This window comes from Kockovaella imperatae, assembly GCF_002102565.1.
Source record: "Kockovaella imperatae strain NRRL Y-17943 chromosome Unknown BD324scaffold_5, whole genome shotgun sequence".
In the NCBI taxonomy this organism is placed as follows: domain Eukaryota; kingdom Fungi; phylum Basidiomycota; class Tremellomycetes; order Tremellales; family Cuniculitremaceae; genus Kockovaella; species Kockovaella imperatae.
The window spans coordinates 1028554-1052886 of record NW_019028945.1 but is presented as its reverse complement, the minus strand read 5'-3'; the positions used below and the strand labels follow the sequence as shown (position 1 = coordinate 1052886).

At 52.4% G+C, this 24333-nt stretch overlaps 9 protein-coding genes across 9 annotated transcripts; 4 read left to right on the top strand and 5 right to left on the bottom strand.

The window, feature by feature from the left end:
- The first annotated feature begins 687 nt into the window (after positions 1-687).
- On the top strand, positions 688-2563 carry BD324DRAFT_411837 (ABC1 family-domain-containing protein). Its single transcript, XM_022012710.1, has 6 exons — positions 688-886; positions 939-1115; positions 1164-1249; positions 1300-1761; positions 1812-2072; positions 2125-2563. Exons 1-6 carry the CDS (start codon positions 832-834, stop codon positions 2395-2397), a joined length of 1314 nt encoding a protein of 437 aa, XP_021871960.1. The 5' UTR covers positions 688-831; the 3' UTR covers positions 2398-2563.
- BD324DRAFT_680841 (hypothetical protein) lies at positions 2414-4398 on the bottom strand. The gene is made up of 3 exons (XM_022019098.1): positions 3306-4398; positions 2750-3255; positions 2414-2709 (listed from the first exon to the last, which is right to left on the bottom strand). The coding sequence occupies exons 1-3, from the start codon at positions 4345-4347 to the stop codon at positions 2587-2589; spliced, it is 1671 nt and encodes a 556-aa protein (XP_021871959.1). The 5' UTR covers positions 4348-4398; the 3' UTR covers positions 2414-2586.
- Positions 4399-4566: 168 nt separating this feature from the next.
- BD324DRAFT_650512 (hypothetical protein) lies at positions 4567-7353 on the bottom strand (the record flags this gene model as incomplete). Its single annotated transcript, XM_022018159.1, has 17 exons — positions 4567-4676; positions 4728-4780; positions 4834-5009; positions 5066-5097; positions 5151-5246; positions 5301-5431; positions 5474-5484; positions 5538-5610; positions 5662-5802; positions 5858-6086; positions 6144-6217; positions 6270-6382; positions 6522-6645; positions 6702-6767; positions 6850-7058; positions 7180-7265; positions 7323-7353. The coding sequence occupies 17 exons, from the start codon at positions 7351-7353 to the stop codon at positions 4567-4569; spliced, it is 1755 nt and encodes a 584-aa protein (XP_021871958.1).
- Positions 7354-7591: 238 nt separating this feature from the next.
- On the bottom strand, positions 7592-11185 carry BD324DRAFT_650511 (hypothetical protein; the record flags this gene model as incomplete). The annotated part of the gene is made up of 9 exons (XM_022018158.1): positions 7592-8472; positions 8525-8598; positions 8645-8753; positions 8805-9026; positions 9076-9414; positions 9465-10474; positions 10524-10576; positions 10637-10924; positions 11051-11185. The coding sequence occupies 9 exons, from the start codon at positions 11183-11185 to the stop codon at positions 7592-7594; spliced, it is 3111 nt and encodes a 1036-aa protein (XP_021871957.1).
- Positions 11186-11468: 283 nt separating this feature from the next.
- Positions 11469-14651, bottom strand: BD324DRAFT_624011 (armadillo-type protein). Its single transcript, XM_022015651.1, has 6 exons — positions 13984-14651; positions 13679-13912; positions 13227-13623; positions 12943-13169; positions 12836-12895; positions 11469-12779 (listed from the first exon to the last, which is right to left on the bottom strand). The coding sequence occupies exons 1-6, from the start codon at positions 14209-14211 to the stop codon at positions 11631-11633; spliced, it is 2295 nt and encodes a 764-aa protein (XP_021871956.1). The 5' UTR covers positions 14212-14651; the 3' UTR covers positions 11469-11630.
- A 286-nt stretch (positions 14652-14937) lies between these two features.
- BD324DRAFT_578405 (phosphoacetylglucosamine mutase) lies at positions 14938-16913 on the top strand (the record flags this gene model as incomplete). The annotated part of the gene is made up of 6 exons (XM_022013321.1): positions 14938-15065; positions 15129-15246; positions 15318-15707; positions 15763-16221; positions 16280-16805; positions 16855-16913. 6 exons carry the CDS (start codon positions 14938-14940, stop codon positions 16911-16913), a joined length of 1680 nt encoding a protein of 559 aa, XP_021871955.1.
- Positions 16914-17391: 478 nt separating this feature from the next.
- BD324DRAFT_650507 (MEMO1 family) lies at positions 17392-19026 on the top strand (the record flags this gene model as incomplete). Its single annotated transcript, XM_022018157.1, has 8 exons — positions 17392-17417; positions 17474-17517; positions 17600-17705; positions 17880-17948; positions 18008-18120; positions 18179-18290; positions 18355-18784; positions 18841-19026. The coding sequence occupies 8 exons, from the start codon at positions 17392-17394 to the stop codon at positions 19024-19026; spliced, it is 1086 nt and encodes a 361-aa protein (XP_021871954.1).
- A 904-nt stretch (positions 19027-19930) lies between these two features.
- Positions 19931-20098, bottom strand: BD324DRAFT_563277 (hypothetical protein; the record flags this gene model as incomplete). The annotated part of the gene is made up of 1 exon (XM_022013024.1): positions 19931-20098. A coding segment is annotated over one exon (168 nt), but the record flags the coding sequence as incomplete, so codon positions are not given.
- Positions 20099-20986: 888 nt separating this feature from the next.
- Positions 20987-24024, top strand: BD324DRAFT_650505 (armadillo-type protein; the record flags this gene model as incomplete). Its single annotated transcript, XM_022018156.1, has 19 exons — positions 20987-21637; positions 21690-21842; positions 21897-21983; positions 22029-22184; positions 22233-22381; positions 22429-22462; positions 22512-22678; positions 22729-22807; positions 22854-22931; positions 22976-23022; positions 23068-23119; positions 23173-23229; positions 23278-23295; positions 23342-23385; positions 23435-23620; positions 23659-23714; positions 23770-23786; positions 23833-23930; positions 23979-24024. The coding sequence occupies 19 exons, from the start codon at positions 20987-20989 to the stop codon at positions 24022-24024; spliced, it is 2175 nt and encodes a 724-aa protein (XP_021871952.1).
- Between the last annotated feature and the right edge of the window lie 309 nt (positions 24025-24333).

Sequence of the window (24333 nt, the reverse complement as noted above, 5' to 3'; positions counted from 1 at the left end):
TTCCAGTGAACCTATATCCTCAGTTCACCGTGTGGAAATCGCGCTCAGATGCTGTCGGCTCTGATAAGAGTAGCTGTGAGGACAGCTCAGATCCAACTGGAGGAAGCCGCAGCTTCCTCTTCGCTTCGGACAGCTAGTAAAGGGAAAGCAAGGGCTGAGGATGTTGATGGACAACTGCGTCAGAGCACGGCGCTGGACGCTAAGCGGGAAGGTACTCTGGGAGCTCAGCAACGGACAGTAGAGCCGCCTGGGAGGTCTATGGGATCTATCATGACAGGTGTATCTGCCAAAGACCTTGAATCGCCTTCGGGGGGCGTCGCTCCCTCACGAGCACCTGCTGTGGCGTTACCGCCAGTCCCGACAGGCTCAGGTTCAACGGCCAAAGTCAAAAGCAGCGCGAAGGAGGCATCAAGCTCGCCCAGTGGGAATGACGTGAAGATCGTCTCAAAGAAATCACCTTCCCTTCCATCCGCATCCACGGCAACGCATGCTACACTGGAGAGTCCTTCCAGAATCCAGCCATCGCCGTTAGACGAAGGCATCAGTACACCTGGAGCAGGACCCTCGAAAGCCTATGCACGCCCGACTTCAGTGCCGAAAACATTTCAGGCGGATGCATTCAAGGACGAGCCTACACCCTCACTGCCAAGCCCAATTGTTCCTGCGACCAACATGGAGGATCACATGAAAGTCGTCGGTATGAAACCAGCACCCTCCTCAGACGTCACCACAACGGCGGAGGATACCACCTTGGTCGATACAGAAGACGATGAGGTAAGTGGGGCATTGTTTTTGATCGGATGAAGCTGAAATACACAGCCTCCGGTCGTCATGAGGGCATCCAAGGTACCCTCGTCCAGAATAGGCAGACTGTTGCACTATGGATGTAAGCAGAGCTGTGTTTCCCTAATCCTCTGCGAGCTGATTGCCCCCGGTAGCACTTGCCGCATCGATGTCGCTCGGCGCAGCGAGTGAATCGATCCGTCGCACGGCGGGAGGCAATGCTGGTAAAGGCAGTGTTTTCATGAGCGATGCAAACATCAGACGGCTCGTAGCCTCGTTAGGTCGCATGCGAGGCGCTGCGTTGAAGCTGGGGCAATTCATGAGTATACAAGGTGAGACGGACCCACGCGGCTTTTCCACACAAGATTGACAGCTACCAGACAACCACTTGCTACCGCCCGAAATTGAGCAAGTCCTACAGCAAGTGCAGGCACATGCCAATTATATGCCAGAATGGCAGATGGACGTGAGTTACACGATAACAAGAAAGCAGCAGCCGACTGATCCAATCCTCAGCAAGTCATGTCTTCCGAGCTCGGATCAGAATGGCAATCCCTTTTCTCCTCCTTCGACCGTACACCCATCGCATCAGCATCAATAGGTCAAGTCCACCGTGGCGTCCTGGCTTCGTCAGGTCAACCGATAGCTGTCAAGATTCAGTTCCCAGGTATCGCCTCATCCATTCATTCTGACTTGAATAATCTGTCCGTTCTCCTTCGAACATCATCACTACTACCGAAGGGAATGTACCTCCAAAACACGATTGCCGTTATGCGCCGAGAGCTGGAAGACGAATGCGATTACGTTCGTGAAGGCGCTGCAGGCCGACGGTTCGGCAAGCTGCTGGCTAATGACGATTTCTTCGTTATCCCTCAAGTTGTTGACGAGGCGACTACCGGAAAGGTATTGACGACGGAATGGGCAAAGGGCAAACCCCTCAGTCGGATGAAAGGCATGTCACAGGAAACCAGGGACAAGGTGATTAGTTACGGTCAGACCTGTTAACAGTCATGACTGACCCTTGCCAGATCGGGGAGAATATCCTTCGCCTATGCCTGCAGGAACTTTTCCATTTCCGGTTCATGCAGACCGACCCTAACTGGGCCAACTTCCTGTACGACTCCTCTGCTGGCAAAATCACTTTGATCGACTTTGGCGCATCGAGAGAGTACACCAAGGAGTTCATGGACGGGTGGTTTCGTCTTCTAGATGCGGCGCTGAGAGGAGATCGGACAGCCATGAAAGATGAGAGTGAGAATTTGGGATATCTCACGGGCGAAGAGAACGAGGTGAGTACACTGATCCTCTTGGACCTAGCACAAGCTGCTGATGCGACTCAAGGAAATGCTCAAAGCGCATCTCGATTCAATGGCTCTCATCGCATCTCCATTCTCGACTAGGGGTGCATACGCCTTTGCGAATCAGACCATCACCGATTCCGTCCGAGCGCTCATTCCGGTCATGCTCAAATATCGACTGACCCCTCCTCCATCCGAGACATACTCCCTGAACCGTAAACTCAGTGGAGCGTTCCTCATGTGCGCGAGGCTCGGTGCCAATGTCGACTGCGGTAAGCTGTGGAACGAATACGTTGGAGGCTATAAACAGGGCTAGTGGCAACCACGAGTTTCATCTTATATGCATTATTGCTTCCGTATATGATCGTGCTGCATCTACAGTACATATGACAGCACCACTCGCGGCTTCGTTTCTTCGAAGAGTTTTGCTTGTTTGTTTACAAGGCCACATGTGAATAAAATATAGACCGAGCAGACGACTCAAAGGGGGGCGAAGCGAAGCAGCTCAGCGTATCTTCCTCTTTCTTCTTCTCTTGCTGACAGGGTGGGGCGAATGACATCTCTCTGACTTTTGTTCGTCGTCGTCCAGATCCTCGTAATCCGAGTCGTCATAGCATTGATGCTTGGTCTGCAGGAAAATCAGCCCAATGACAGAGCTGCAGCCTCACATGATACATTCCCCAGTGCTGCCAACGGGAGGGATCTTCGGCATAAGCTGCACAGTCACTCCATTTGGCCCTCTTCTGTCCATCCACAATACAAGAATACTGGAAACATTCCGTTGCTGCATTCTTGGCCGACACCGTATCTTTCCAAGCTGCGTAGATACAGAATCTGAGCATGAAAAGTTCTTCACGACCTTGAAAGCGTTTCAGCTTGTCGAGGAGGTCCAGGGATTCCTCTACGATCTGAAGACTGTCAACCTTGTCCGCGACAAACTCGAACAGTGCGTCGTCGTTGGAGGCTGCAAACTTCCATTGGGCACACAAGTCTCTGTATCGCTTCAGAGCGGTGTCTCTATCGTGCAGAGCACATGCGTCGCATGCGCAGTCGAAACCAAAGTTATTTCTCAGTTTGTCCCTCCGCCAGTCGCGTGACTGACGAAGTTCAGGCGGATCCAAGTACGATGCGGTAATCTCCTGACCTGCTTCAATGTCTCGATGAGCCACAAGCGCTGAGAAGAGTCAGTCGATCTGCGTGTCTTGTGTCATTCTCGACACTTGCCGAGTTGGCCCTGGTCTTCATGCCATCGCCATCCTGCATTAGGCGCACACGAATGACAAGCCATCGAGATATACTTGAATAAGCCAAATTTGGAGAAGGTCTTGGCATCCAGGAGTCGATCAACTTCGTCTGTCGTATCGTCACTGAACATGTGGGATTCTTCTCCTTCATCTTCTTTAGGACTAGGCCGTTCCTCACAGACGATCTCGTTGGTCTCCAATATGCGCTCGACCAGATCATCAATTCCTGGCACAGTCCCAGTGAAGCTTAAGAACAGGATTAGCCGTGCGGCTCTAGTCGGGTCTTCGTCATCCATTGAAGAATCATTCAGCCAAGCCTTTACCGTGTCATGACCCTCCTCCGCGGTGTAGGACAAGAATGGCGCTTCCTGAACAATGACTGAGCCGATTGAGATGTCTCTTGTCGCGCGTAGACCAAAGCCTTTTGAAGGGATGAAGACGACTTCGAAAGGCTGATCTGGCGGATCATCGAGGAACAAGGACGTCGCATCTGATGATGTTCGCTTTCTCGGGAGGATTGTGACTGATCGCGCTCGATGACGTTGAGGCAGGTTCGCAAGAACGCGATTAGAAAAGGACTCCGGAGCAGATTCGAGAAGTTCAATGTCACTATCGTCGTTGTCGTCATTACTTGGAGCTGGAGCTGGAGCGGATCGTAGCGTCTTGTAATCTTTTGCATAGGAGGCTGATTCGACTTTGACTTTTGTTTCCAGGAGGGCAGTAAGGGAGGACGGGGTGCGGAAACATGATTTGTTGTCGGCCGTTATTGCGGTAAAACATGGCTTTCCACTGAGAGAATGATATGATCGGCGAGCTTTCCTCTTCTCTCGCTTGATTTTCAATTCAAGAACCAGCGGGTCTTCAGTCTCCAGGTCAAAGTCGGCTTCCCGATTTCTGACCATCTTTATATTCGACCACCACGGGAGCGGGTCCACGGGAAATATGGATGGATCGGGGGTCTCGGACTGCTGCGACAAGGGATCGAGGCGGACAGAGACAGAGTCCTCGGAAGTCGCGTCCATCGGAGCAGCGGAGAGGTCAGGCGACCTCTAGCATCTCTGACCTCTGGATCCGTCTCCCTTCAAGTAAGTGAGCAGTGAAATGAGCTTGACTCATAGAGAAGAGTGAGTGACCGTTCTGTCAGTACCCAATCCAACATTGACAGTGGCGAAACCCTGTCAAGATGCGAGCGTGGGGAAGAAGAACGCTCGGACCTCCACGTCATATCACCATAGATCCATTCATAGCTTGGATCTGAGTCTGCCAGCGTCCACACGCTTTCGCTTCTCCCAAGCTTCGACCAGCATGGGCCTCAGGTCTCGTTTGACCACTTTACCATTGACATTGTGCGCTAACCACATCAGCATCTGGAACCACGAGAGGGGTGAGAAGACGACCTCACGCAATGGATCATTCGAAATGAGAATTATAGATGGCCAAGCGGGCTTGCCGAGTCTGACACAATAGACATGAGCTTCGGGCCATTGACGCTGTCTACCAGGGCTCACCGGCTCTTGACGTCCTCTAACAAGCTCTCCTCGGTGACTCGACCCGTCCAGTCGCTGCGGACCGACACGATAGCACCAACTTTCTCGCCCAGTCGCTTGTCAGGAACACTTATCGCGGCTGCCTCGAGCACTCCGGGATGAGCGTAGAGTGCGTTTTCAACATCACTTGACGCGATCTGGCGGAAGGGGGGTTTCAACAGGGTTGCAATGCTAGACTGTGACCTTGGCTCACATTTTCTCCGCCACGGATGATGATATCCTTCGCTACAGGTGTGTGAGCCTTTTCGCCATCCTGCCTCACTTTGCTCCTGACTCACCCCTATCTTTAATGTATATGAACCCTTCGTGATCCAGCACAGCGATATCGCCCGTATCTAGCCACCCATCCTGGTCGATCACTTTGGAGGTGGCCTCTGACATCTGCGTCAGATAGAGCTATCTCATCAGACCAGAAGTCACAGACTCACTCGGGTCATTGTAGTAGCCTTTCATGACTTGTGGACCGTGCACCATCAAAAGGCCAGGAGATCCAGGCGGCAAAGCTCTGCCTGTTCTTGGATCTGCTATCCGTACGTCGCAGACTGGAACGGCTGGGCCTCTGCGAGGCAATGAGCGACCGGATTAATCTGGAAGTACCTACGTGGTATCAGGCTGAAAGTAATTTGTCAGCCAAGCTCAATAGACTGCAGATCGTGATAACTCACTCGGAGAACGTAATCTGCTCCAGCAACCGAACAGACATAGGCGTTCGTTTCTGTCATACCGTAGCCTTGCACTCTGGTTTGTTCTCAGCCTTCCCTCCTCTACGCCTAGGATATTGTAGCTCACAATCCAGTCTTTGGCCATCGCCTTTTGACCTCATTCGCGAGCTCCCTACTTGGCGGAGCACCACCATAGAACACAGTTTCGAACGAATAATTTTTGTCCAACGCAGGACTCTCTAGGATCTCCGAGACGATAGCAGGCACACTTGGAAACTTCGCGTCAGCGATCTTCCTGTGCATGCAGTTTCTGCACGTCTCACCCTCCGATTACAGTGACTTTCTGACTCTGTATCAAGCTCACAGCTTCATGGATGCTCCATCGAGACATCATAATCATCTTATTGCCGGTGAAGAACGCCCGCATCAACCACGATAAGCAGCCAGTGACGTGGAAGAGTGGGACCGCGAGTAAGACGATCTTCTGAGGGTCCGTCGGCTTGGGCATTGGCGGTGGGGTGACGCCGGCTCGCAATGCGGCTCTTATCGGTGCTGCGTGGACATGAACTCGATACGTAGAGAATCCCATTGGCTTACAAGGGGACTCACCGACCAGACCGGACCATAGATTCGTCAATGCCATGCGCTGAGTGCTCAGTACAGCTTTGGGTCGGCCTCCAGTGCTAGAGGACGATCAGCATTGGGCAGCAGGTTCTGTATGAGATGAGAATTGACCCAGATGTAAAGAAAATGATTGCATCAGACTCTGGATTCAGGTCATCCAGTGATGTGCCATCTTTGATCTGCCGAAGCTGCTCCGGAGAGCAACTCATCTTTGCACTCAGGCTCTGAATGTGATCAGCCAATCAATTCACTAATCCTACATGCCTGTATACGTTTTAGACGCTTGGCGAGATGCGTTGTATCTGACCAGCAGTACACCTGACGCTCATCAATACAGGCGAACAGTCGACCATTGAGTCTCACCTCCCCCATGCCTTTTCTGCGCAGGGTCAAAACGGCAGGGTCAAGCAACTCTGCCAGTCTGGCGTCGACCAGGACCAAAGCGGGCTTTGTTAATTCCAGGCAATAGACCAACGAGTCCAAAGGTCTTGAAGCGGACGTGAGCCGAGGTACCCGGGGGCTATTCGCAACCAATACACTTACAACCAGGCGTTAAGAGCTACGGCTATACCTCCGATGAGATGGACGGCGACGAATGCAATGATCCAGCTGTGGGCAAAGGGCTCGTTAGTGAGGAGAAATTACAAGGCAAAGATGTCCATCATTCAGACTTAGGCCCGCCTGCACTCACCCCGCGCTGTTCCCTCCTCCAATGGCTATCCGACTACCTATCCCTAGACCTCGAGACTTCATCCATCCTGCTAATTTCAGACTTTCCTCGACGACCTGTCCAAATGTCCATTCTTGACGTCCGGAGGGCTCTACAGGGGAAGACAAGAAAGTCCGGGACGTATACTTGGTACAGCTCTCAAGGAAATACGATCGGAATGTTGGCGGACACTGGTATAGGACGTCAGTGAAGGAGGAATAGTTGGCTTCAATTCAGAGCCAGCCCTCTTTGAGTAGGCAGGGAAAGCTAAGCTAGCACTGTACCGCCTGGTGTTCTCGCTTCCTCACTCACATGCTTCCATGTCCTGACTTTTCTACCGTGCAAGATACGTTCTTCCATCTCCAAAACGGACCCAGGAGCGGTCAATATCCGGTCGCCTATATAGATGCAGTAAGCGACAAGCGTTACTGAGCGTTTTAATAGGAGCGTCTCACATTCCAAAACGGAGAGCTGCGATTTGCTCATCTTTACTCCGAGCTCTCAACGAGTAGCTGCAGTTCTCAGGAGCCGGAGCTCTGATCAGCAGATGACAGATCTATCTCCACATCAAAGAATACGACCCCAACCTCGTTGTCGGTCTAGTCCGGATTCACCGGTAACCCGGCTAATAGAGGCCTGTGATCATAAACTCTACATTCATCTCTCGTTATTGGACACAGTCTCAGTCTCTGGCACCTGGCCAATCCGCTAAACGCCATCGTCCTCATCTCGATCTCCCTTCTAGATCTGCTATGGCTTGACTGACCGATCCGCCGGTCTTATGCACTCTCGTCCCGCGTTTAAGCCCGCCCACAGTTGCTGCACCATTCCCGGTGGCTGCCCCTGACGCCGCGGTACCGGACAGTGCCGCTTCCACATCTGAGTGTCCATCTGCGCTGTTACCTGCGCTATGAGATCCCGCTACTGGCGTGATGCCGGCTACTTGAGCCCCGCTGACCACTCTGCCAGGTGCAGGTCTGGGTCCGCGAGCACCGCGGGGCCCACGAAGTCTGGACGATGCTTCACCTGAAGTGGCTCTTTTGAGCCCGGATGCACCGCCTGGACTTTCCGTTACGAAAGCAGCCTCGGAAGGGGACGATAGGACCTCTTTGTCGTCAGGTGCCGGAACAGAAGGTGGTTCCTGTTGATCTTGATAGGTCGGATGAGAAGGCGGGACGAAGGGCTCTTCTGTCGTCGGTGAGTCTGGTGGACTTGGCATCTCCACAGGTGCAGGAGGACGAGCCTGAGTCCCGATCTTTGATGGTGTTGTCGCCTGACTCGAGCTGTAATCTCGAGTGACTATAGGAGCGGGCTTGGCGGTCATCGGCGGAGAAGGTCCTTCCTCGCTAGGCTCCTCCATTACTGCACCTCCAAGGCCCAAGGACAGAGACGGCCCTGAGGTGCCGCCCATGGACGATCTTGACATCCGTTGATCCACGAGAGCAGTCCTCTTTCGCACCGGCATGATGCGTTCCGAGTCCTTCTTCTTTTTGTCAACAAGGGGCGGGAGAAGGATAGTGTAGTTTTTGATCAAATCAGCGAGGAATAGAGATGGTGTTCGATCGCCAAAGGTCAACTCCGTTTCGTATTGTGGGCGCAGAATACCTGTGATGATAATCGTGTTAGCGGAGAATCTCAAACTCATGATCCCGCTTACATCTTCCGACAGACAGAGACAACTTGGTGATGTAATTATCAGTCGGCTCGTCTGATTTCGTGTTGGCGATGAGGCTAGGGACAGGATCAATATCTCATCTGAGAAACCGATCTAACTCACTCTACAAAGTGCTTGACGATAGCATTGAGAACATAGAGGTGAATGCCAGGAAGGCGAGTGAGGACAGAAGTCAAAGCGCTAGTGACGTCTCGCTCTTGGTCCGCTCCGACTAGCAATTCCCATCAGCTGATGATGGCTTACACGCGAAGCTGCTGCTCACTTTGAGGATACACCGCCTTGGCATCTTCCCAACCCTCCCATCCCATGACTGGTGGGTTCAATTCAAGGAGATACAACTTGATGGTCCCTGCGATGACAGGTACGTTGAACTGCTTAATAGAGGCCTCGATTTCTTCGCGAGAAGCGTGAGCGCTATTGATTCGACTTCGAAGAGCATGAGTCTCGACCAGTGGGACCTCATAAATCCACGATTTGCGGCGCTCTAAAATATCTATCAGCACCTTGACCTGATACCGAGTCTAATTGCCCACCATCATCTGGTAGAGACTCGTACGTCTCCCCCAGACACCTGAGTAATATCTCCAAGACTTCCGGTATGGAACCTTTTGGTCTTTGAGGCGCATTCATCATGCCCTTCCAACCGAGTTCCCCTGACCACTTTCGGAGGTCGATACCGAAATTGACATCGGGAACGTCGATCGAATCGTACGTGTGAGGCTGAGGTCTGAAAGGTCCAGTACGGTTTCCTTCGATGAGAGCTTTGAGGTCTGCATCTGGGTTAAATGCTTCAACTGAGAGGGCGGTTGAGTCTGTAAGTGCTGAGATCCGGGGGGCGTGACGGGCAATGGCCTCGCCGTACTGCTTCAGGACTGGACAAGTATGAGCTGAGCCTCTCGCCCGATGAGTGGTAGTGGCTCACCCGACTTGACGATTGCTAGTCTTTCTCTCTCCCATCGTTCCCAGGTCCTCAGACCCCTCTCGATTCTTTCTTCCATTTCGAGCCTTCTCTCCTCAACCACCGCTACACCCTCGCGGTAAGCTTCATCGGCTTTCGTCGCTTCTCGCCGGAGCTTGACATGTTGAGGTTCATCGTCACCTGCCAAAGCCCCGGGTATCAGATGCTTCATCATACTTTGAATGTTGGCGTTTGTCGTAGGCGAGAGAGCCGATGTCAATACGTTTCCCGACTGAGCTTTGGTCTTGAGCGTGTAGTACGTATCGTATCCGGGGTCGAATCCTCTCCCGACCCCTATGCGAACGACGTGACCCATCCGATAGAGCTCTTCAGCTGCGTCGAGGGACCGATCATAGTCGCCTCCAAAGCCTTCTACATTGTCTCTTAACCATTGAACCATTTCTTCCCCATTGAAAGTCTTTTCGTGCGTGCCGAGCAGATTGGTTCGTTGGCGACTCAATCTGGCGGCGTTGGACTTGGGATACTGGGAGGTGTCGGAAAGAGGAGCAGGGTTTGTCAAAAGGTACGCGGAGAATCGATTGAAGAGGTCATGAAGGGCTTGAAAAGGTAAAGCAAGACCAGACAAGAGAATAGGAGGTTGAGGAATGTCTGGCTCTTTGTCTCTCTCTGACGAGCCCTTGCCAGCCGTTCCACTCCCACCATTGATCATGGGTTTACCGTTAGGGTCCGAAGGTGGAATGAACGGTTCTTCTCGGGTAGGTGATCCAGGACTGGCAAATTCCGAAGGAGGCGGGGGCAGCTCTTTACCGTCAATCGAGGTAATTCTGTTCGACGAGACGTTGGCATCTCGGAGTTTGGCATTGATCCGGTCTGCCACTGTGCCGGATCGACGAAGGACGCTATTGACACCACTTGTATAAGTTGTGGGTGATGTCTCTTTCAAGGAGGGATCAGACGGAGCAGACGTTGAAGTAGATGACGAGGGAGTCATGGTGGACGGAGCAAATTTGGCACTGCATCACCGTCAGCAGAAGAAGTCAAACAGAATACACGAGAACTTACTCATCCTCGCTATCGTCTGCGGCGCGAGATTTGACCCAGTGAGTCTGTCGCAACTGGATTCAAGTAAGCCTCATCGTTTCAAACTCTTCCTTTCATTTCGGTCGGGCACGTACCGTCATCAACCTTTGAACGTCCTTCTCCCAAATCGCAATGATACCACTCCGACTGAGTAGCTCTTCTTTTCCTATCCCGACCCTACTCTCATGCTTGTCTTTCCACTGTTTGAATCCTGATACTTTGCTCCCCAGCTCCTCGGCGAGATCTTGGTGGACTTGACCTCGAGCCGCCGAAGCACCACGTAGGGAGAGTAAGGAATGCTGAAGGGAAGATGTCGTGTTGGTATGTGATAAAGGAGGTGTAGAGAGCGTATCTGCAAGAGCCTGATGACCTTTGGCTTGGGACTGCAAGGCAAAGATCAAGCATCAGTATTGTTCCGCCAAGGGACCGAGCTAGCCGCGAATCGCTTGATGCACACTCGGGCTCTTCGAGGTTGGAACCGGAGGTGAGGTGCTGACTGACTGACTGACCTCGATGAACGCCACAATGTCATTGTTCTCTGTACATCCCTGATCCAGCTGCTTGAACAACACTTCCAGACCAGTCCGATAGTCTGGTGACCAGAACGAGTTGAAGAATGATGGTGGGAGAGTGACCGGTGCCATGACAGCGAGGTCCTCAAAGGTAGCCAAGGTGCGGTCGATTCACCGAGCTTCCGACTCAATCGCCAATCTCACGGATAGGTCGTGCAATGAGCAAGTCTCCTTCCTACTCTCGTCGTCGCCGTTTTCTGTCGCCTCGACGCTTCACAGTCAGAAGGTAGATGTATGAAACTGCACGCTCCCTACCCTCATCGCACCGCAACTCGTTCGCGGTGCGCGGGGTCTCGCCAGAAAATGATGCCGTCACTGCGGAAGCAAATCAGAAAAGTGCTGCCTGTCTGCAGCATTCTCGACATCATCATCATTGCATGGCGTCTTGTACATCCTTCCCTCGACACACAGGCGCTGAGCATCTTTTCTGCTCGCACTGAACTGCGCCCTTTCTCCACTGTTCCGGCCGTGCCTCTCTGTCCCTGCCTCGACTGCACCGCGGCCGCCCCGCTCACCCTTATCGCCTCGCAGGTGGCGTATCGTCGTCCCGCCTCGAACGTCTTGGTGGACTATCATCGTCCCGATATCGGCGTCGAGGAGGCGACTCATCACGACTGTCTCGTCTACGGGGAGGTGGAGGTGATCGAGAATCGTCATCACTGTATCGTCGAGCTCGTCGAGGGGGCGGGGGCGAGTCATCCCTTGCTGCTCGACGAGGTGGGCTGCGTCGAGGAGGTGAATCGTCCCGTCGTCGAGGCGGAGGCGGGTCATCCCGCCTGCGAGGAGGAGATGAGATGTCCCGTTCTCGCGGTGGAAGAGAATCACCTCTCCGTGGACGAGGTGGCGAGTCATCAGAATACCTCCTCCTCCTCGGCGGAGGTGACCTATCATCCGAAGGTGAGTTCGGACCTCTCCTTCGAGGCGGTGGAGGAGAAACATCATCATCCTCATCACTGCTGTACCTCCTCCTCCTGGTACTCGTCCGTGGCGGTGGACTATATCTCCTTCGACGCGATCGATATCTCGAATCGTCACTATCATCATCGTCCTCTGAATCCGATAAATCGCTGGAATCGTCATCTGAACTCGACAACTCTGAACTTGAATCCGAATCGGAACTATCGTCACCTCCAGCAGCTTGAAGCGCAGCGTGTTGAGCAGCGAGCATTTTCGGCGCGTTCTGAAGATACGTCCTCATTTCTTCCGTGATTTTTCCCATACCTATCGAGGTAAAGTAGTTGATTGCGAATCGAGTGTTCTTCGGGTTATCCATGGGGAACATGCCTGCAAAGGCGGGTTTCAAATCGGCTATCTGAAATCTTTCGGCCATTTTATCGATTCCCATATCCTCAATCATCTCTTGCATCATGATTTTGACAAAGATACGCGAAGACGAGGTGGTCTCATCTTCGTTCATGTGAACCACGGTGAGAACAGCCCAGGATATTCCGTCAGAAGCGAGCAGGTGGCCAAAGAATCGACCAATGTTTCGAAGTTTATTCGTCTCGTATCGGTGAATGGTGTCGTAGTAAGTCGCAAAGGCCTCTTGGAAAGAATCGGTCCAAACGCGATTCAGCTTGCAAAAACGTTCACCAATCAGACCGTAAAAATTGTTATAGGATCGTTCCTGGGAACAACACTCGACAATCATCTTGCACATTTCGATCTGGGCGGGGACGTAAGCTTGCATGTACCAAAGACAGCGAACTTGAAGAAGCTCACCTCTCGTCCCTCGGGAATATTAATCTTCATGAGTTTGTGCACAGCTTCCTCAAAGTTGAGCTGAACAGTGGGTGAGCTGATGCAGACTCCAGCAGCAACTAGCTCACCGAGTTCATGATCGTCAAATAGATTGTTCGCCTCAGATTGATGAGATTCGTCTCCGTCATGTCGGCGATTCCAGCCTTTTCCGGAGCGACCTCTTCTTCCTCCGAATCATAGTCCGATCCACTGGCATCGCTGCCGGATTCGTCGTCCGAATCGCCCAAAATCTCTTTTTTGATCTCCTCGTATCGCGCTTCATTGTCGAGGAATTTGGGATCGACCTTGAACAGATCTGTAGGCACGGTCAGCGTCAGCGACGTACGGCCATCTCGTTGTATAGCCTACTCACTCAGACTCTCCTGCACTTGCAGCTCATCATCTAGGGTGATCCGATGCGTGATCTGCTCTTCCTCCTCAACAAGATCCAAGCCCTCGGGAATCGCAGGATTGTCCTTGTACCTGTCTTTTCTGACCTGGAACAAGACTTCGATCATGTACTGGCATCGTTTGCTGATAGCGCCTTCATGCAGAACAGCCCGGAATCTTTCGTATACTGCATTATTGGCTTTTGGCGAGTTCTCAGAAAGGAACAAGCCGACTTCTCGCATGAACCCGACGGCTACTTCGATAGAATCGTCTGTAGGTCGGTCGAGGCAGAGAAGAAGGATTTGAAGGGCGACAATCTCATGAGCGACGTATTGGTTGACAAGGTGAGCGATGAAAGTGGATGTAGCGTGGCAGATGGTCTAAGTATCCCATTATCAACACCGGGTTTCCTTGACGGTAGAGCTGAATACTCACCTTGTCGTTCCGCTTGTATGCTCTTCGAAATTGACTGATGAGTCTGACCAAGACCAATTCACCGACTTGAGGTAGTTTAGTGTTGATGATGGCGACCAATGCGGCGAAAATGGGCGTAAAGGGGAGAGATGAAGCTTGTGCCCTCATCATGGATCGAGCGAAGAGACCTTTTCCACGAATGAGGTTTTCACCAAACAATTCAGGAACGACATTCTTGATGTTCGATACGTTGACCTAAGAAGGGAAAGAAGGGGTATCATCAGCGACATTTCTTCAGCATAAGACGATTTTCAAGGTCGACTCGCCTTGTTGATCATACCGTTTATACTCTTTCTCAAGGCATCCCAGCTGAGTCTCTGGTATTCTGCACTCGTCTTGTCCTTTGCAGCTTCAGCTTGCATGGCTCGAAGTCTCGCTGGAGGGATGTAGGCTCCTCCAGATCTTGATCCCAGGAGCTTTGCAAATTCCGCTTTAGCCCCTGCGTCCCCATTGTTCTTCACTAGAGCTCCTGAATCGCCATTGGCGTTTCCCATTTGAGCTTTTCCACTCTCCGCGTTGATCTGAGCTTCCAGAAGGGCAGCTTCACGCGCTCGACGACGATAAGGATCGACATCCACCACTTGGGGTGCAGCACCTTCGTTGTCTCCATTTCGATCTCCATTGCGGTCCCCTCTTGATGGCGGGAGCGCAGGAGGAAGTGATTCGGATGAACGTCGACGAAGAGGTGGAGACGCAGGACGATCATCTGGCGATGCGGCTCTGGACACAAGCGGCTCAGAATGGTGGACTTGTCAGGAAGCAATTGACTTGACTTACCGTTTTCTTTTAGACGCAGGTGCATCTTCTAGATCCTCCAAAGGTGAACGACGCCGCGCTGCTGGAGCGGGGGATGGAGACCTAGGAGAAGGCGATCGTGACATGGTCGGGAACCACTGAGCACCTCGAGTTGTCCTCTGTAATATAGATCAACAGGCCTCTCGTGTTCGCCGCTGAACTGACCAAAAAACCAAGTTGTAGACCATCCGAGCGATGACGTGGCGATACAGACAACTTGGACAATTGATAAGCTCATGACGTGTTTGTAGGCGCGTTGAACCAGCCTGGACTTGCAGAGCCTTCTTCTTCTTCTTCATCATCATCGGTCGTTGTTGTTGTCCTTGTTGCTGAAGTCTAGCATTGGATCGACGGACGAGTCGCAGCTGTCTGAAGCGTAACCGGACTGCTGCTCAGGTCATCTAGAGTTCAGACACCTTCCCATCATGTCTGCCGCGGCTGATCCACCTCATCAACATGCCGAGCTGCTTTCATCTTTGGGCTCAGCAGCTGACAAGTATCCAAAGCCAGAAGGAGTGGTCTTCTCCTACGGGACGGCTGGTTTCAGGACGCTGTAAGTGGTACGGACGGACTCGAGAGTGGTATGACAAGAGACATCCTGACCTCTATGCACCAGAGCCAATCGACTCCCATCGGTCGTCTTCAGAGCCGCCTTGCTCGCCGTACTCAGGTCCAAGCGATTAGAAGGCGCGGCCATTGGAATCATGATTACAGCTTCGCATAACCCGGAACCGGTGAGCTTGTGAACACCTCTATCATTGCTATTGCTATATCTGGCGCTTGGCCAAGCTCACACCCTGCTCAGGACAACGGCGTCAAGCTCGTCGATCCAGCTGGAGAAATGCTCGACCAATCATGGGAAGCTCATGCTACGGCCCTCGCCAATTGCCCTTCTACAGACTCACTCATATCCACATTCACAACCCTCGCCGCTCATCTTCACGTGGACCTGAGCAAACCAGCTAGTATCATTTATGCGCGTGACACTCGACCCTCTGGGCCTGCTCTGATCGAAGCACTCCGTGGAGCTTTGAGCGTGTTCAAGGGGAATCTCAAGGTTGTGGATCTGGACGTCACCACAACGCCGGTACTACATTACGTTGTGAAAGCTACGAATGATAAGAGCGGGACGTATGGGGCACCAACGGAAGATGGCTATATGGAGAAAATGGCAGAGGCGTTCAAGGTGTTGATGGTCAGCTTGAACCCGGTCATCTGTCTTGAGTCGTAAACTGACCTTTGAGTTTCAGGGAAGCCGAGGACCCCTTCAACCCTTATTTGTAGACTGTGCCAACGGCGTTGGCGCTCTCGGCCTGGCAAAGCTGTCCAAACATATCGCTTCGACGCTCCCGCTCACGCCACTGAACGATGCTATCGGAACCGCAGGTGCGCTGAACTCCCAGTGCGGCGCAGATTTCGTCAAGACCAAGCAGGCTTTACCCCCCTCCATTGCATCGTCGGGCATTTTGGCTCAAGACGGTGCACGAGCGTGCAGCTTGGATGGAGATGCTGATCGATTGGTGTACTACTACTTACAGGATAAGAAAAAGTTTAGATTGCTGGACGGAGACAAGATTGCAGTGATGGTTGCAATGTTCATTCGAGATCTGTTGAAGAAGGCCAAGTTGGTGGAAGGGGATGATGCGCTCGAGGTGGGAGCGGTGCAGACTGCTTATGCCAACGGTAGCTCCACAAAGTACCTCAATGCGGTGAGTGATGTGGACGAAGCGAAAAAAAAAAATGAACCAGTCTGACGTGTGGGTTCAGCGTGGGGTTCCTGTTCGATGTGTACCGACCGGCGTCAAATACCTCCACCACGCTGCCCAAAATTTTGACATTGGAGTCTATTTCGAAGCCAACGGTCACGGCACTGTCCTCTTCTCCCCATCTACCATTTCGGCCCTTCAATCCGCCACACCTCATTCGCCCGATGAGGCGAATGCGATCAAGAACCTTCTCGCCTTGTCCAACCTGATCAACCAAGCTGTCGGAGATGCGCTCTCTGACATGTTACTTGTCGAAGTTGTGCTGGCTCATCGTGGCTGGGGTGCACCGGAATGGGATGCGGGTTACGAAGATCTTCCGAATCGATTATTAAAAGTCGAAGTACCGGATCGGATGATGTTCCAAACGACTGACGCTGAACGGAAATTGAGTCATCCGGCTGGACTCCAAGATCTGATCGACGATGCCGTACGAAAAGTCGATATGGGTCGATCTTTCGTCAGACCTAGCGGGACAGAAGATTGTGTGAGGGTGTATGCGGAGGCGAAGACGAGTCCCGAGGTTGAATGTGGGTCACACATTGTGGGATGGGTGACATGTAGCTGATGCGACTCCAGCCCTCGCCAGTAACGTATCTGATCTGGTGAAGCATGCTTCAGGCATGACGTCGCAGTAGAGCAAGGAGGGCTGAATGGCGACAGCATCAGAGAAGAACACTGCAACACGGGCAACGAAATGCCAAAGGATCACCCACGAATCCTTTTGCGCTCGTACCCGCTCCCATGTATGGCAGAGATAATGGAATTGAGACTAGAGTAGAGCATGTTGAAATGTAACCACGATCACTCAGCTGTGAGGCTACTTGTCGCTGCCTGAACGGTGACATTCGATCAAACATTGAACTCAGAGCGGGTCGCTTTGTACCTGCATGACGAATCAATATGACGCAAACAATGTGGGAGGAGGGATTGAAGCGCCACATTGCCACATCGTTTCCTCCTAAAGATAGAAGGGGGTTGCTGCGTTTGAGACGCACAGAGGTCATAGTTGGCCTCTCTCACTACTGCTCTTTGGTCAGGCAGAGACCACACTCTATCCAGTTCCACTCGCAGCACGGAACTTACTCCCCCCTCCCTCTACATACTCAAGCCAGCATGGGCAGGATGAGTGAATCTCAAAAGTGAGTCTCGCGTTCATCTCACGGTCATTTTCTCGGTTGCTGACGAACGACTAAAGTATTCGGAAAGCTACACATGCAGGAAGCTGGTACAGTGCGAGTGGTGGGTCCGACCGTTCCAGGCATCTGCTGTGACAGGGGGTTCGACGCGTGGGACTCGCTCATGCCCCAATCACTCCCTTCAGGCAAACGACTGCGCGAAGAACTGCAGAACAATCTAGACAGAGTCGAACCGATCATTGAATTAGATTATCAACCACCAGTACAGAATGCCAAAGCTATCATTGCGCCGTGAGTAGAGAATCTGACTCAGTCATTGGCTCCTCTTCGGCTTCAGCAATGCGTCCTTACCCTGGCCATTGGGTCGAGCGACTCCGACCTCGACTCGCATCCCCGACCCAGCGGCCCATGCTCATTCTTGTCGTTCCGGGAGATTGGCTGACATGTCATCCTGTCCTCCCACAGACACGCAGGGTATGCCTACTCTGGTCCAGCAGCAGCTTGGGCCTATGCGGCCATCCCAACGGACAGGATGTAAGCTATCTATCTACCATGTGCCAGCTCGTCTGTCTCACTCACTCGCTCGTTTCCAGCAAACGGATCGTCCTCCTTGGACCGTCACATCATGCCTACTTTGAAGGTATCGCTTTGAGTCCCTTTGCGAGCTATGATACGCCCCTTGGTCAGATTCCTTTGGATACGCAGGGTGAGTACATAGAGAGTCTCGATTGGAAAAGTGTCATTGATTCCCGGACGCTGCCCAGCACTTGAGGACCTTGAGGCGACCAAATTGTTTCACCCAATTCGACCTGGGACAGATGAAGATGAACATTCATTGGAGATGCACTTGCCTTATATACGTCATATCTTTGGAGAGTGAGCGTTCGCAGCAGTCAGATACGGAAAACGCTGATCAGACTCGTCGTCTTTTTCGCTTCAGTCGCGAAGACCTTCGACTCATCCCTATGATTGTGGGTCAACCAGGTCGTGATCCCAAAGGAATGAGCAAGACGCTTGCGAAATACTGGGAGGATCCCGAAACGTTCTTCATCATCTCTACAGACTTTTGTCATTGGGGGACAAGGTTCAGACATACACCCTACTATCCCGATGCTCCGCTCCCTTTGCTCCCTGTCCCACCTGTAGAAGGGTTACCTCCCTCCTCCTCCTTCTCTTCTTCTTCTTCGTATCCAACTTCCTCGCCGCCGTCATCCAACCTCACACTTCAAAAACAGCTCAGTCGGATCAACTCTGATACGCCCATCTGGCGTTCCATCCAGTACATGGATCACGAGGGGATAGATATCTTACGGAAGCCAGCTGAGCAGTCTACCGCGGAGAATTGGCACCGGTATCTTGAACGGACAGGGGTGAGTGAGGGCTGGGCAGCCGAAAGATCTCGTTTGAGGCTAACGCTGCGCTCCAGAATACCATCTGTGGTCGGAATCCCATCTTCGTCCTCATCAACCTTCTCACCCACGTTTACGCCGACACTGATTCCGAAAATCGACCCATTTTCTCGTTTGTCAGATACGAACAGAGTGAAAAGGTGGTCGATCCGCGTGGAAGTAGCGTCAGCTACGTCAGCGGGATCTTGCGAGTCCCTCAGTAGGCATCAAGCTATGGCCGACCTGAGTGCCAGGAGGAGAAGCGGATCCAGCTGTGCGTTTCTCTGTTCACACATCATCATCATTATGTTTTTTATAACGACCGAAAGTTTATCACGAAACGAAGAAAAGGGGAATAATGGAATGTCTCCGGGGAGAGAGTTGCGGATAGCAGGTGCCAGGGGAGATTGCTTGGGGGAGGATAAGCACGGCTCGTGTATCGGCGAGACAGAGGGACAAACCTTCATGTCGATCCATCTTGGGTCTCGGATCATACTTGGGGTCAGGCAAGTCCAGCGACGACGCGCGAAGCGATCATGTGAAGAAGCATAAGAGAGTGGAGACGACTCTCAACGACGAAGGAGATCATGTAGATGACAAATAGAACGCATTGTACATATTGGGAATCTGCGTGCCACCAGTCATTCAGTCAGTCAAACAGACAGACATGACTTTTGAATCAGTCATTCAAAATAGGATATCTGTCAATCCGTCAAGTGACTTTCAGGAACCCAGGATTGTCAGCATGGCGATGCGACCACTTCCTGAATCTTCTAGGATCGACAACCTCTTGCCTAACAATGTCCTAAAAGCTTCATACATTTGACCCCTCTTTCGACCTTGTAGTGTGCGCATCGATCTGTGCCATGTTCAAAACCTCCTCTTATCGGCTGGAGCGACAAAGGCGCCTTCCGGCTGATGGGAGAGGGAAGAGACAGCGTCAGCTCGACAGTGTAAAGGTGCAGCAAAAGTGAGACAGAGAGAGGGAGGAAGGGAGGGAGGGATGAAGAGACGAGTGTATCAACGTATACGGAGTGATGTCTGGGAGTTGTGGACGGAACTGGTATCAAGGGGAGCATGCGTCCCCTTCTCGCCGGTTTCCAACCCATAGATGGTCCAATTCTTACTCACCCTGCTCTTCCTCAACATCTTCAAATATCTATCTGCCAATTCTGCACAATTCTGCTTGTGGTTCACCCCTTCATGTCGATAACATTTTGCCAACTCTTCTCCGACTATCCGGACTTCCATCGTCCTGACCCAGACTTCACGGATGAATTTCTCACGGTGCTCGAGATTATCTGCATTGGTGTTCACGCGGCGAGACGGTCGGAGGGGGCGGAGGCGTGGTAGGCAACATGGGTCAGGGCAAAGTGAAAATACGAGCTGTCAGTATAGGGTTTACCGACGCTTTGCGGAAAACCCACCCAGTGATCGCTCTGCGATGGCATCTGCACTGATATCCAGGGGTTGTTTGGACTCGTTCGAGTCGGTCGACATGGTGGGAAGTCGGCAGTGAGTGGTGAGTGGTGAGTGGTGAGGATCGTAGGCAAGACGGTATGGGATGAGTGAGAGTGTATCGTAGCTGGCTATTGGCTAGAAAGCGTGAACGGAAGCAAAAACAAGTCCCCGCCGGAGGGGGTTATTAGAAAATGGTTTCTAGTGGTTGTAGTGAAGCATTACAAACTTTTCCTAATGGGACCCCCTGGCCCCAGGGGACCGCCGCGAGTGACTTTTAGAGCGACAGAGGTCAGCTGGACATCTCGTCTCTTGCTCACCATCTCATATATATATATATTGCATTTGACCTGGCATAGGAGCGGATGACTCTTGATGTTCACACCACATCTTCCATCTTCCAACGACCACACTCACACTGACTTGACTGGCTTTGCCTCTTAACTACCTGCTGATCCCATCTCACACTCTCCAAAGCTCCTTACCATCTTACCTCGCCCCCCCAAGCTTTTATCACTTCCCGTCTCTCTCCCCCCTCCCACTCCACCCGTCTTCACCTCACCTTCACACCCGCTCATGTTCATCTCCATTCCATAGACACATTCACATCGAGGTAGATCATTCCATCCTCCTCCACAATCCTCATCCATCCTCTCTCACTCGTCATCCCACCATCCCACGATCACCACCACATTCCTCATCCCACCACATTCACCCACCCACACCATGTCCATCCCACCCTTCAACCCTACGACCGTCCCCTTCCACTCATCCTTCCTCAGCTCAGGGACCACCATCGATCTGCCCTCCGTCGCCGGGGCCTCCCCCTTCTCACCATTCACTGCCATCCCATCACCCGATCTCACCGTGAACAAGCATTCTCGAAGCCATTTTCCACCTCCCTCTTCTTCTTCCCCATCTACAGCCTCATCCCGCCCTCAATCTCAACCTCAACCTCTCACCACTCCCCTCCCGATCCTTCCCGCTCTGGAAGGTTCCCTCAACTCCAATACGCCATCTCCCGAATCACCATCCCTCCCCACTCCCGGTACCAATCCTCGTGCTCTCCCCTGGACGGGAATCATCTCTGGGTCCACCATCGCTTCGCGAATGGCCAGTGTAGAGCCTCCTTCATCCATCGCTCCTCGATCCACTCGTCCCGAATACAGCTTCGGACCTCCTCTCGTCCCTCGATATTCGACCTCAGATCAGACCGGACCAAGATCACTTGGTAATGAGAATCACCTCGTCACGAGTCGAGAAAATGAGAGGCGCCAGAGCTACAGCTGGCAAAGCTCTGGGCCTAGGGAAGGTCTAGCAGCATTCATCGGCTCGACGGTCAATCGACACCCCCCTTCACTATCCAACAGACCAGCGGTGAGCCCTACTGTTACTCATTGATGCTAAGGCTGACTGTCCCCCTCTCCAGCTCGGCGATCTCAACCTAAATCTTGGTCCTACGGCGACCCCATCACTCGGACTCGCCTCGCCTTTCGTGCCCGCCGATCCTGGTGGCGTGTGGGGACCACCTCCTCCTTCAATGGTGTCCCAAGTGGCCGCACAGACTGTCAGCGTGGAGGAGGTGAGTGACAAGCTGTCAACCTGATTCTCGGCCCATTTCGCTCACCAAACCTAGCGCCTCGCTCAAGCAGAGGAGAAGATACGCAGCCTCACTCTCGAGAACCAGCAGCTCAGAGGTTCTCGTCAGATTCAGCCTCACTCGGTGGGCCTACACCTGGCTGAATCTGCATCGCTGACTTGAGCCCAGAATCTGAGCCCACAAACTTCTCTCTCTCCCACGCTCTATTCCTCTTCTTTCGCCGACTCCGTCACTCAGCCAGGCTATGGTACTTATGCTCCTCCTCGCATGCGCCAAGATGATTTTGAATCTTTCGGCACAAGAAGCACATTTGGTGCTGACAGGGTGGGTGAAGTCCAACTTTGCGTGGGAGTCTCATTGCCTCTTATACAGTCTGACCCTTCGATGGATTCCGTGCCCAGCATGGCCTTGGTCAACAGCGTCTTGCAAGGCACTTTTGATTACTCCCAAATGCACCATGCTTACATTCGACCGATCGTTTGGGTGGTAGCTCATCGACAGCCGCGCAACAATTCTGAGAGGTGAGATGAGCCTTTTACGGTGAGTAAATCCAGCTGACCAGTCGCAGCGGCGGATTGAAAGCTGCCGTGAATGCCCTAGCGGTAAGCTTGCCGCTTTCATGTTACAGCAAAATGATGCTCATCCGAACAGACCCGCCTGACCCTACCGCGAGAGTCTGAAGCCGTGATCGTGCTCATTGATGCCATCTTGGAATGGGCAAAAGCCCTCTGCTTTACCTCGTGCGGCAATTACCTCTGCCAGCAACTTCTTGAGAAAGGCGAAGCGGATGACAAGAGGAAGTTTATCCAGGAGATCCAGTGAGTCCGGCTTGCCTGGGCCACATGTCAGGCCTATTCACCTTTCACAGGGAGGATCTGGTGCCGATTGCGAGCGACAAATTCGGCACTCATGTCTTGTGCAAGGCTGTTGCAGTCAAGGAATTAGAGGTCAGCTCCACCATTCTTTCTCGGTCGCGAGCTGATCTCTGTGCAGGAATCCATTGCGGATGCCTTGATCAAACATGGTATTTTTGAGTCTTTCAAGACGGGCGCCAGGCGGCTCTGGCGAGAAGTGAGCGGACGAGTGCCTTGCCAACAGCCGCTGAACCCATACAGTACCTTGAAAAGTGCAGACAGTGCAGAAACTTTGACATCTTTGTCAAGTGAGTTTTGGTGACTCGACGGATCCAGTGTTGATGACTGTCCAGGATCAACGATGAGATGGAAGGCAGGTGGGCAGAACTTGCTTGCGCCAATGAGGTAAGCATATGGCAGATCATGGCATCATTTCCTGGCAGCTCACGAAGCGACAGCACGGATCGATTGCCGTTCAGCAAGTGTTTGAAGTATTTGGATCTCATGAATTGATGGTCAGTTTGATCCAGAGTTCTTATGAGATACAACTGATACGATGACAGGAGCCGTGCTTCCGAGAGGTATGATGTTGGCACAGGCCGAAGAAGTGTATTGACCATAGGCCAGCTTCTCAACGAGATTTCTCGGGTAGCCAACAATCAATTCGGACAGTACGTGATGCTTTGCTAATCAAGAACCCACTCTGACTGAGGAGCACAGCTTTGTGGTGACAAAGCTCATCGGCTACCCACCCCTCTACAGACCAGCTTGCGATGCCATTCTTGGTGCCTACCCTCCTGTTGCCACCTCACATCATGGTGTCAACTTTGCCAAGATCGCTTTGACTGAGGGTGGCCGTGCAAGTATCGTCAAGTATGTCGAAGCGATCTGCAACACGGACGACGGGTGCGTCGCCTTGAGAGATACAGGCTGAGAGACCACAGTAAGACCCCGGGTATCGTCGCCATCGCAACGTCCTCCATCGGAAAGGCTCACCTGAGTGAGCGATTCACAATACCGTCTCATGTATTGACTTACTGAATCTCACGATGAAGCTTTCGTCTTGTCCTGCGTGGGTGTTCCCGCGTCCTTCTCGACGCATCGCTGACGCTCTACAGTTGACCCCTGGCGAGCATGTGCGAGTGCGACAAGTCTGCCGAGCATTCAGTACTACCTTGCGAAACAGTCAGAGCGGGAACGACCTACTGCGATCGCTGTGAGCCGCACTTGTGGGATCTGTTGTGCCCGCTGATGGACGACACAGTGGTCTCATCCATGCTGTCGGTGGCCGACATCGCCACGGCATCTAAACACAATACGCAGATTGGCGATAATTCTGCTTCCCCAAGGTCCCGTATTTCGCTTTCCGATTCACAACTTTGATCAACACCGATTCTGATTTTCAAGCTTTAGCACTCGACATGTCTTTGAGTCCTCATTGGCCTCGCATTTAGACCTTTCACATTTCAACAATCACAAACACATTCAGTCAATCCATCATCATACATCCCATCACGCCTCATTAACGTCTGACACGGACCACTCAAGCCTTCAGAGTGGGCTCCCTAGTGGCCTTGGCGCGCTTGAGCATTTCACCATTTTTTTCACGTCATTCACGC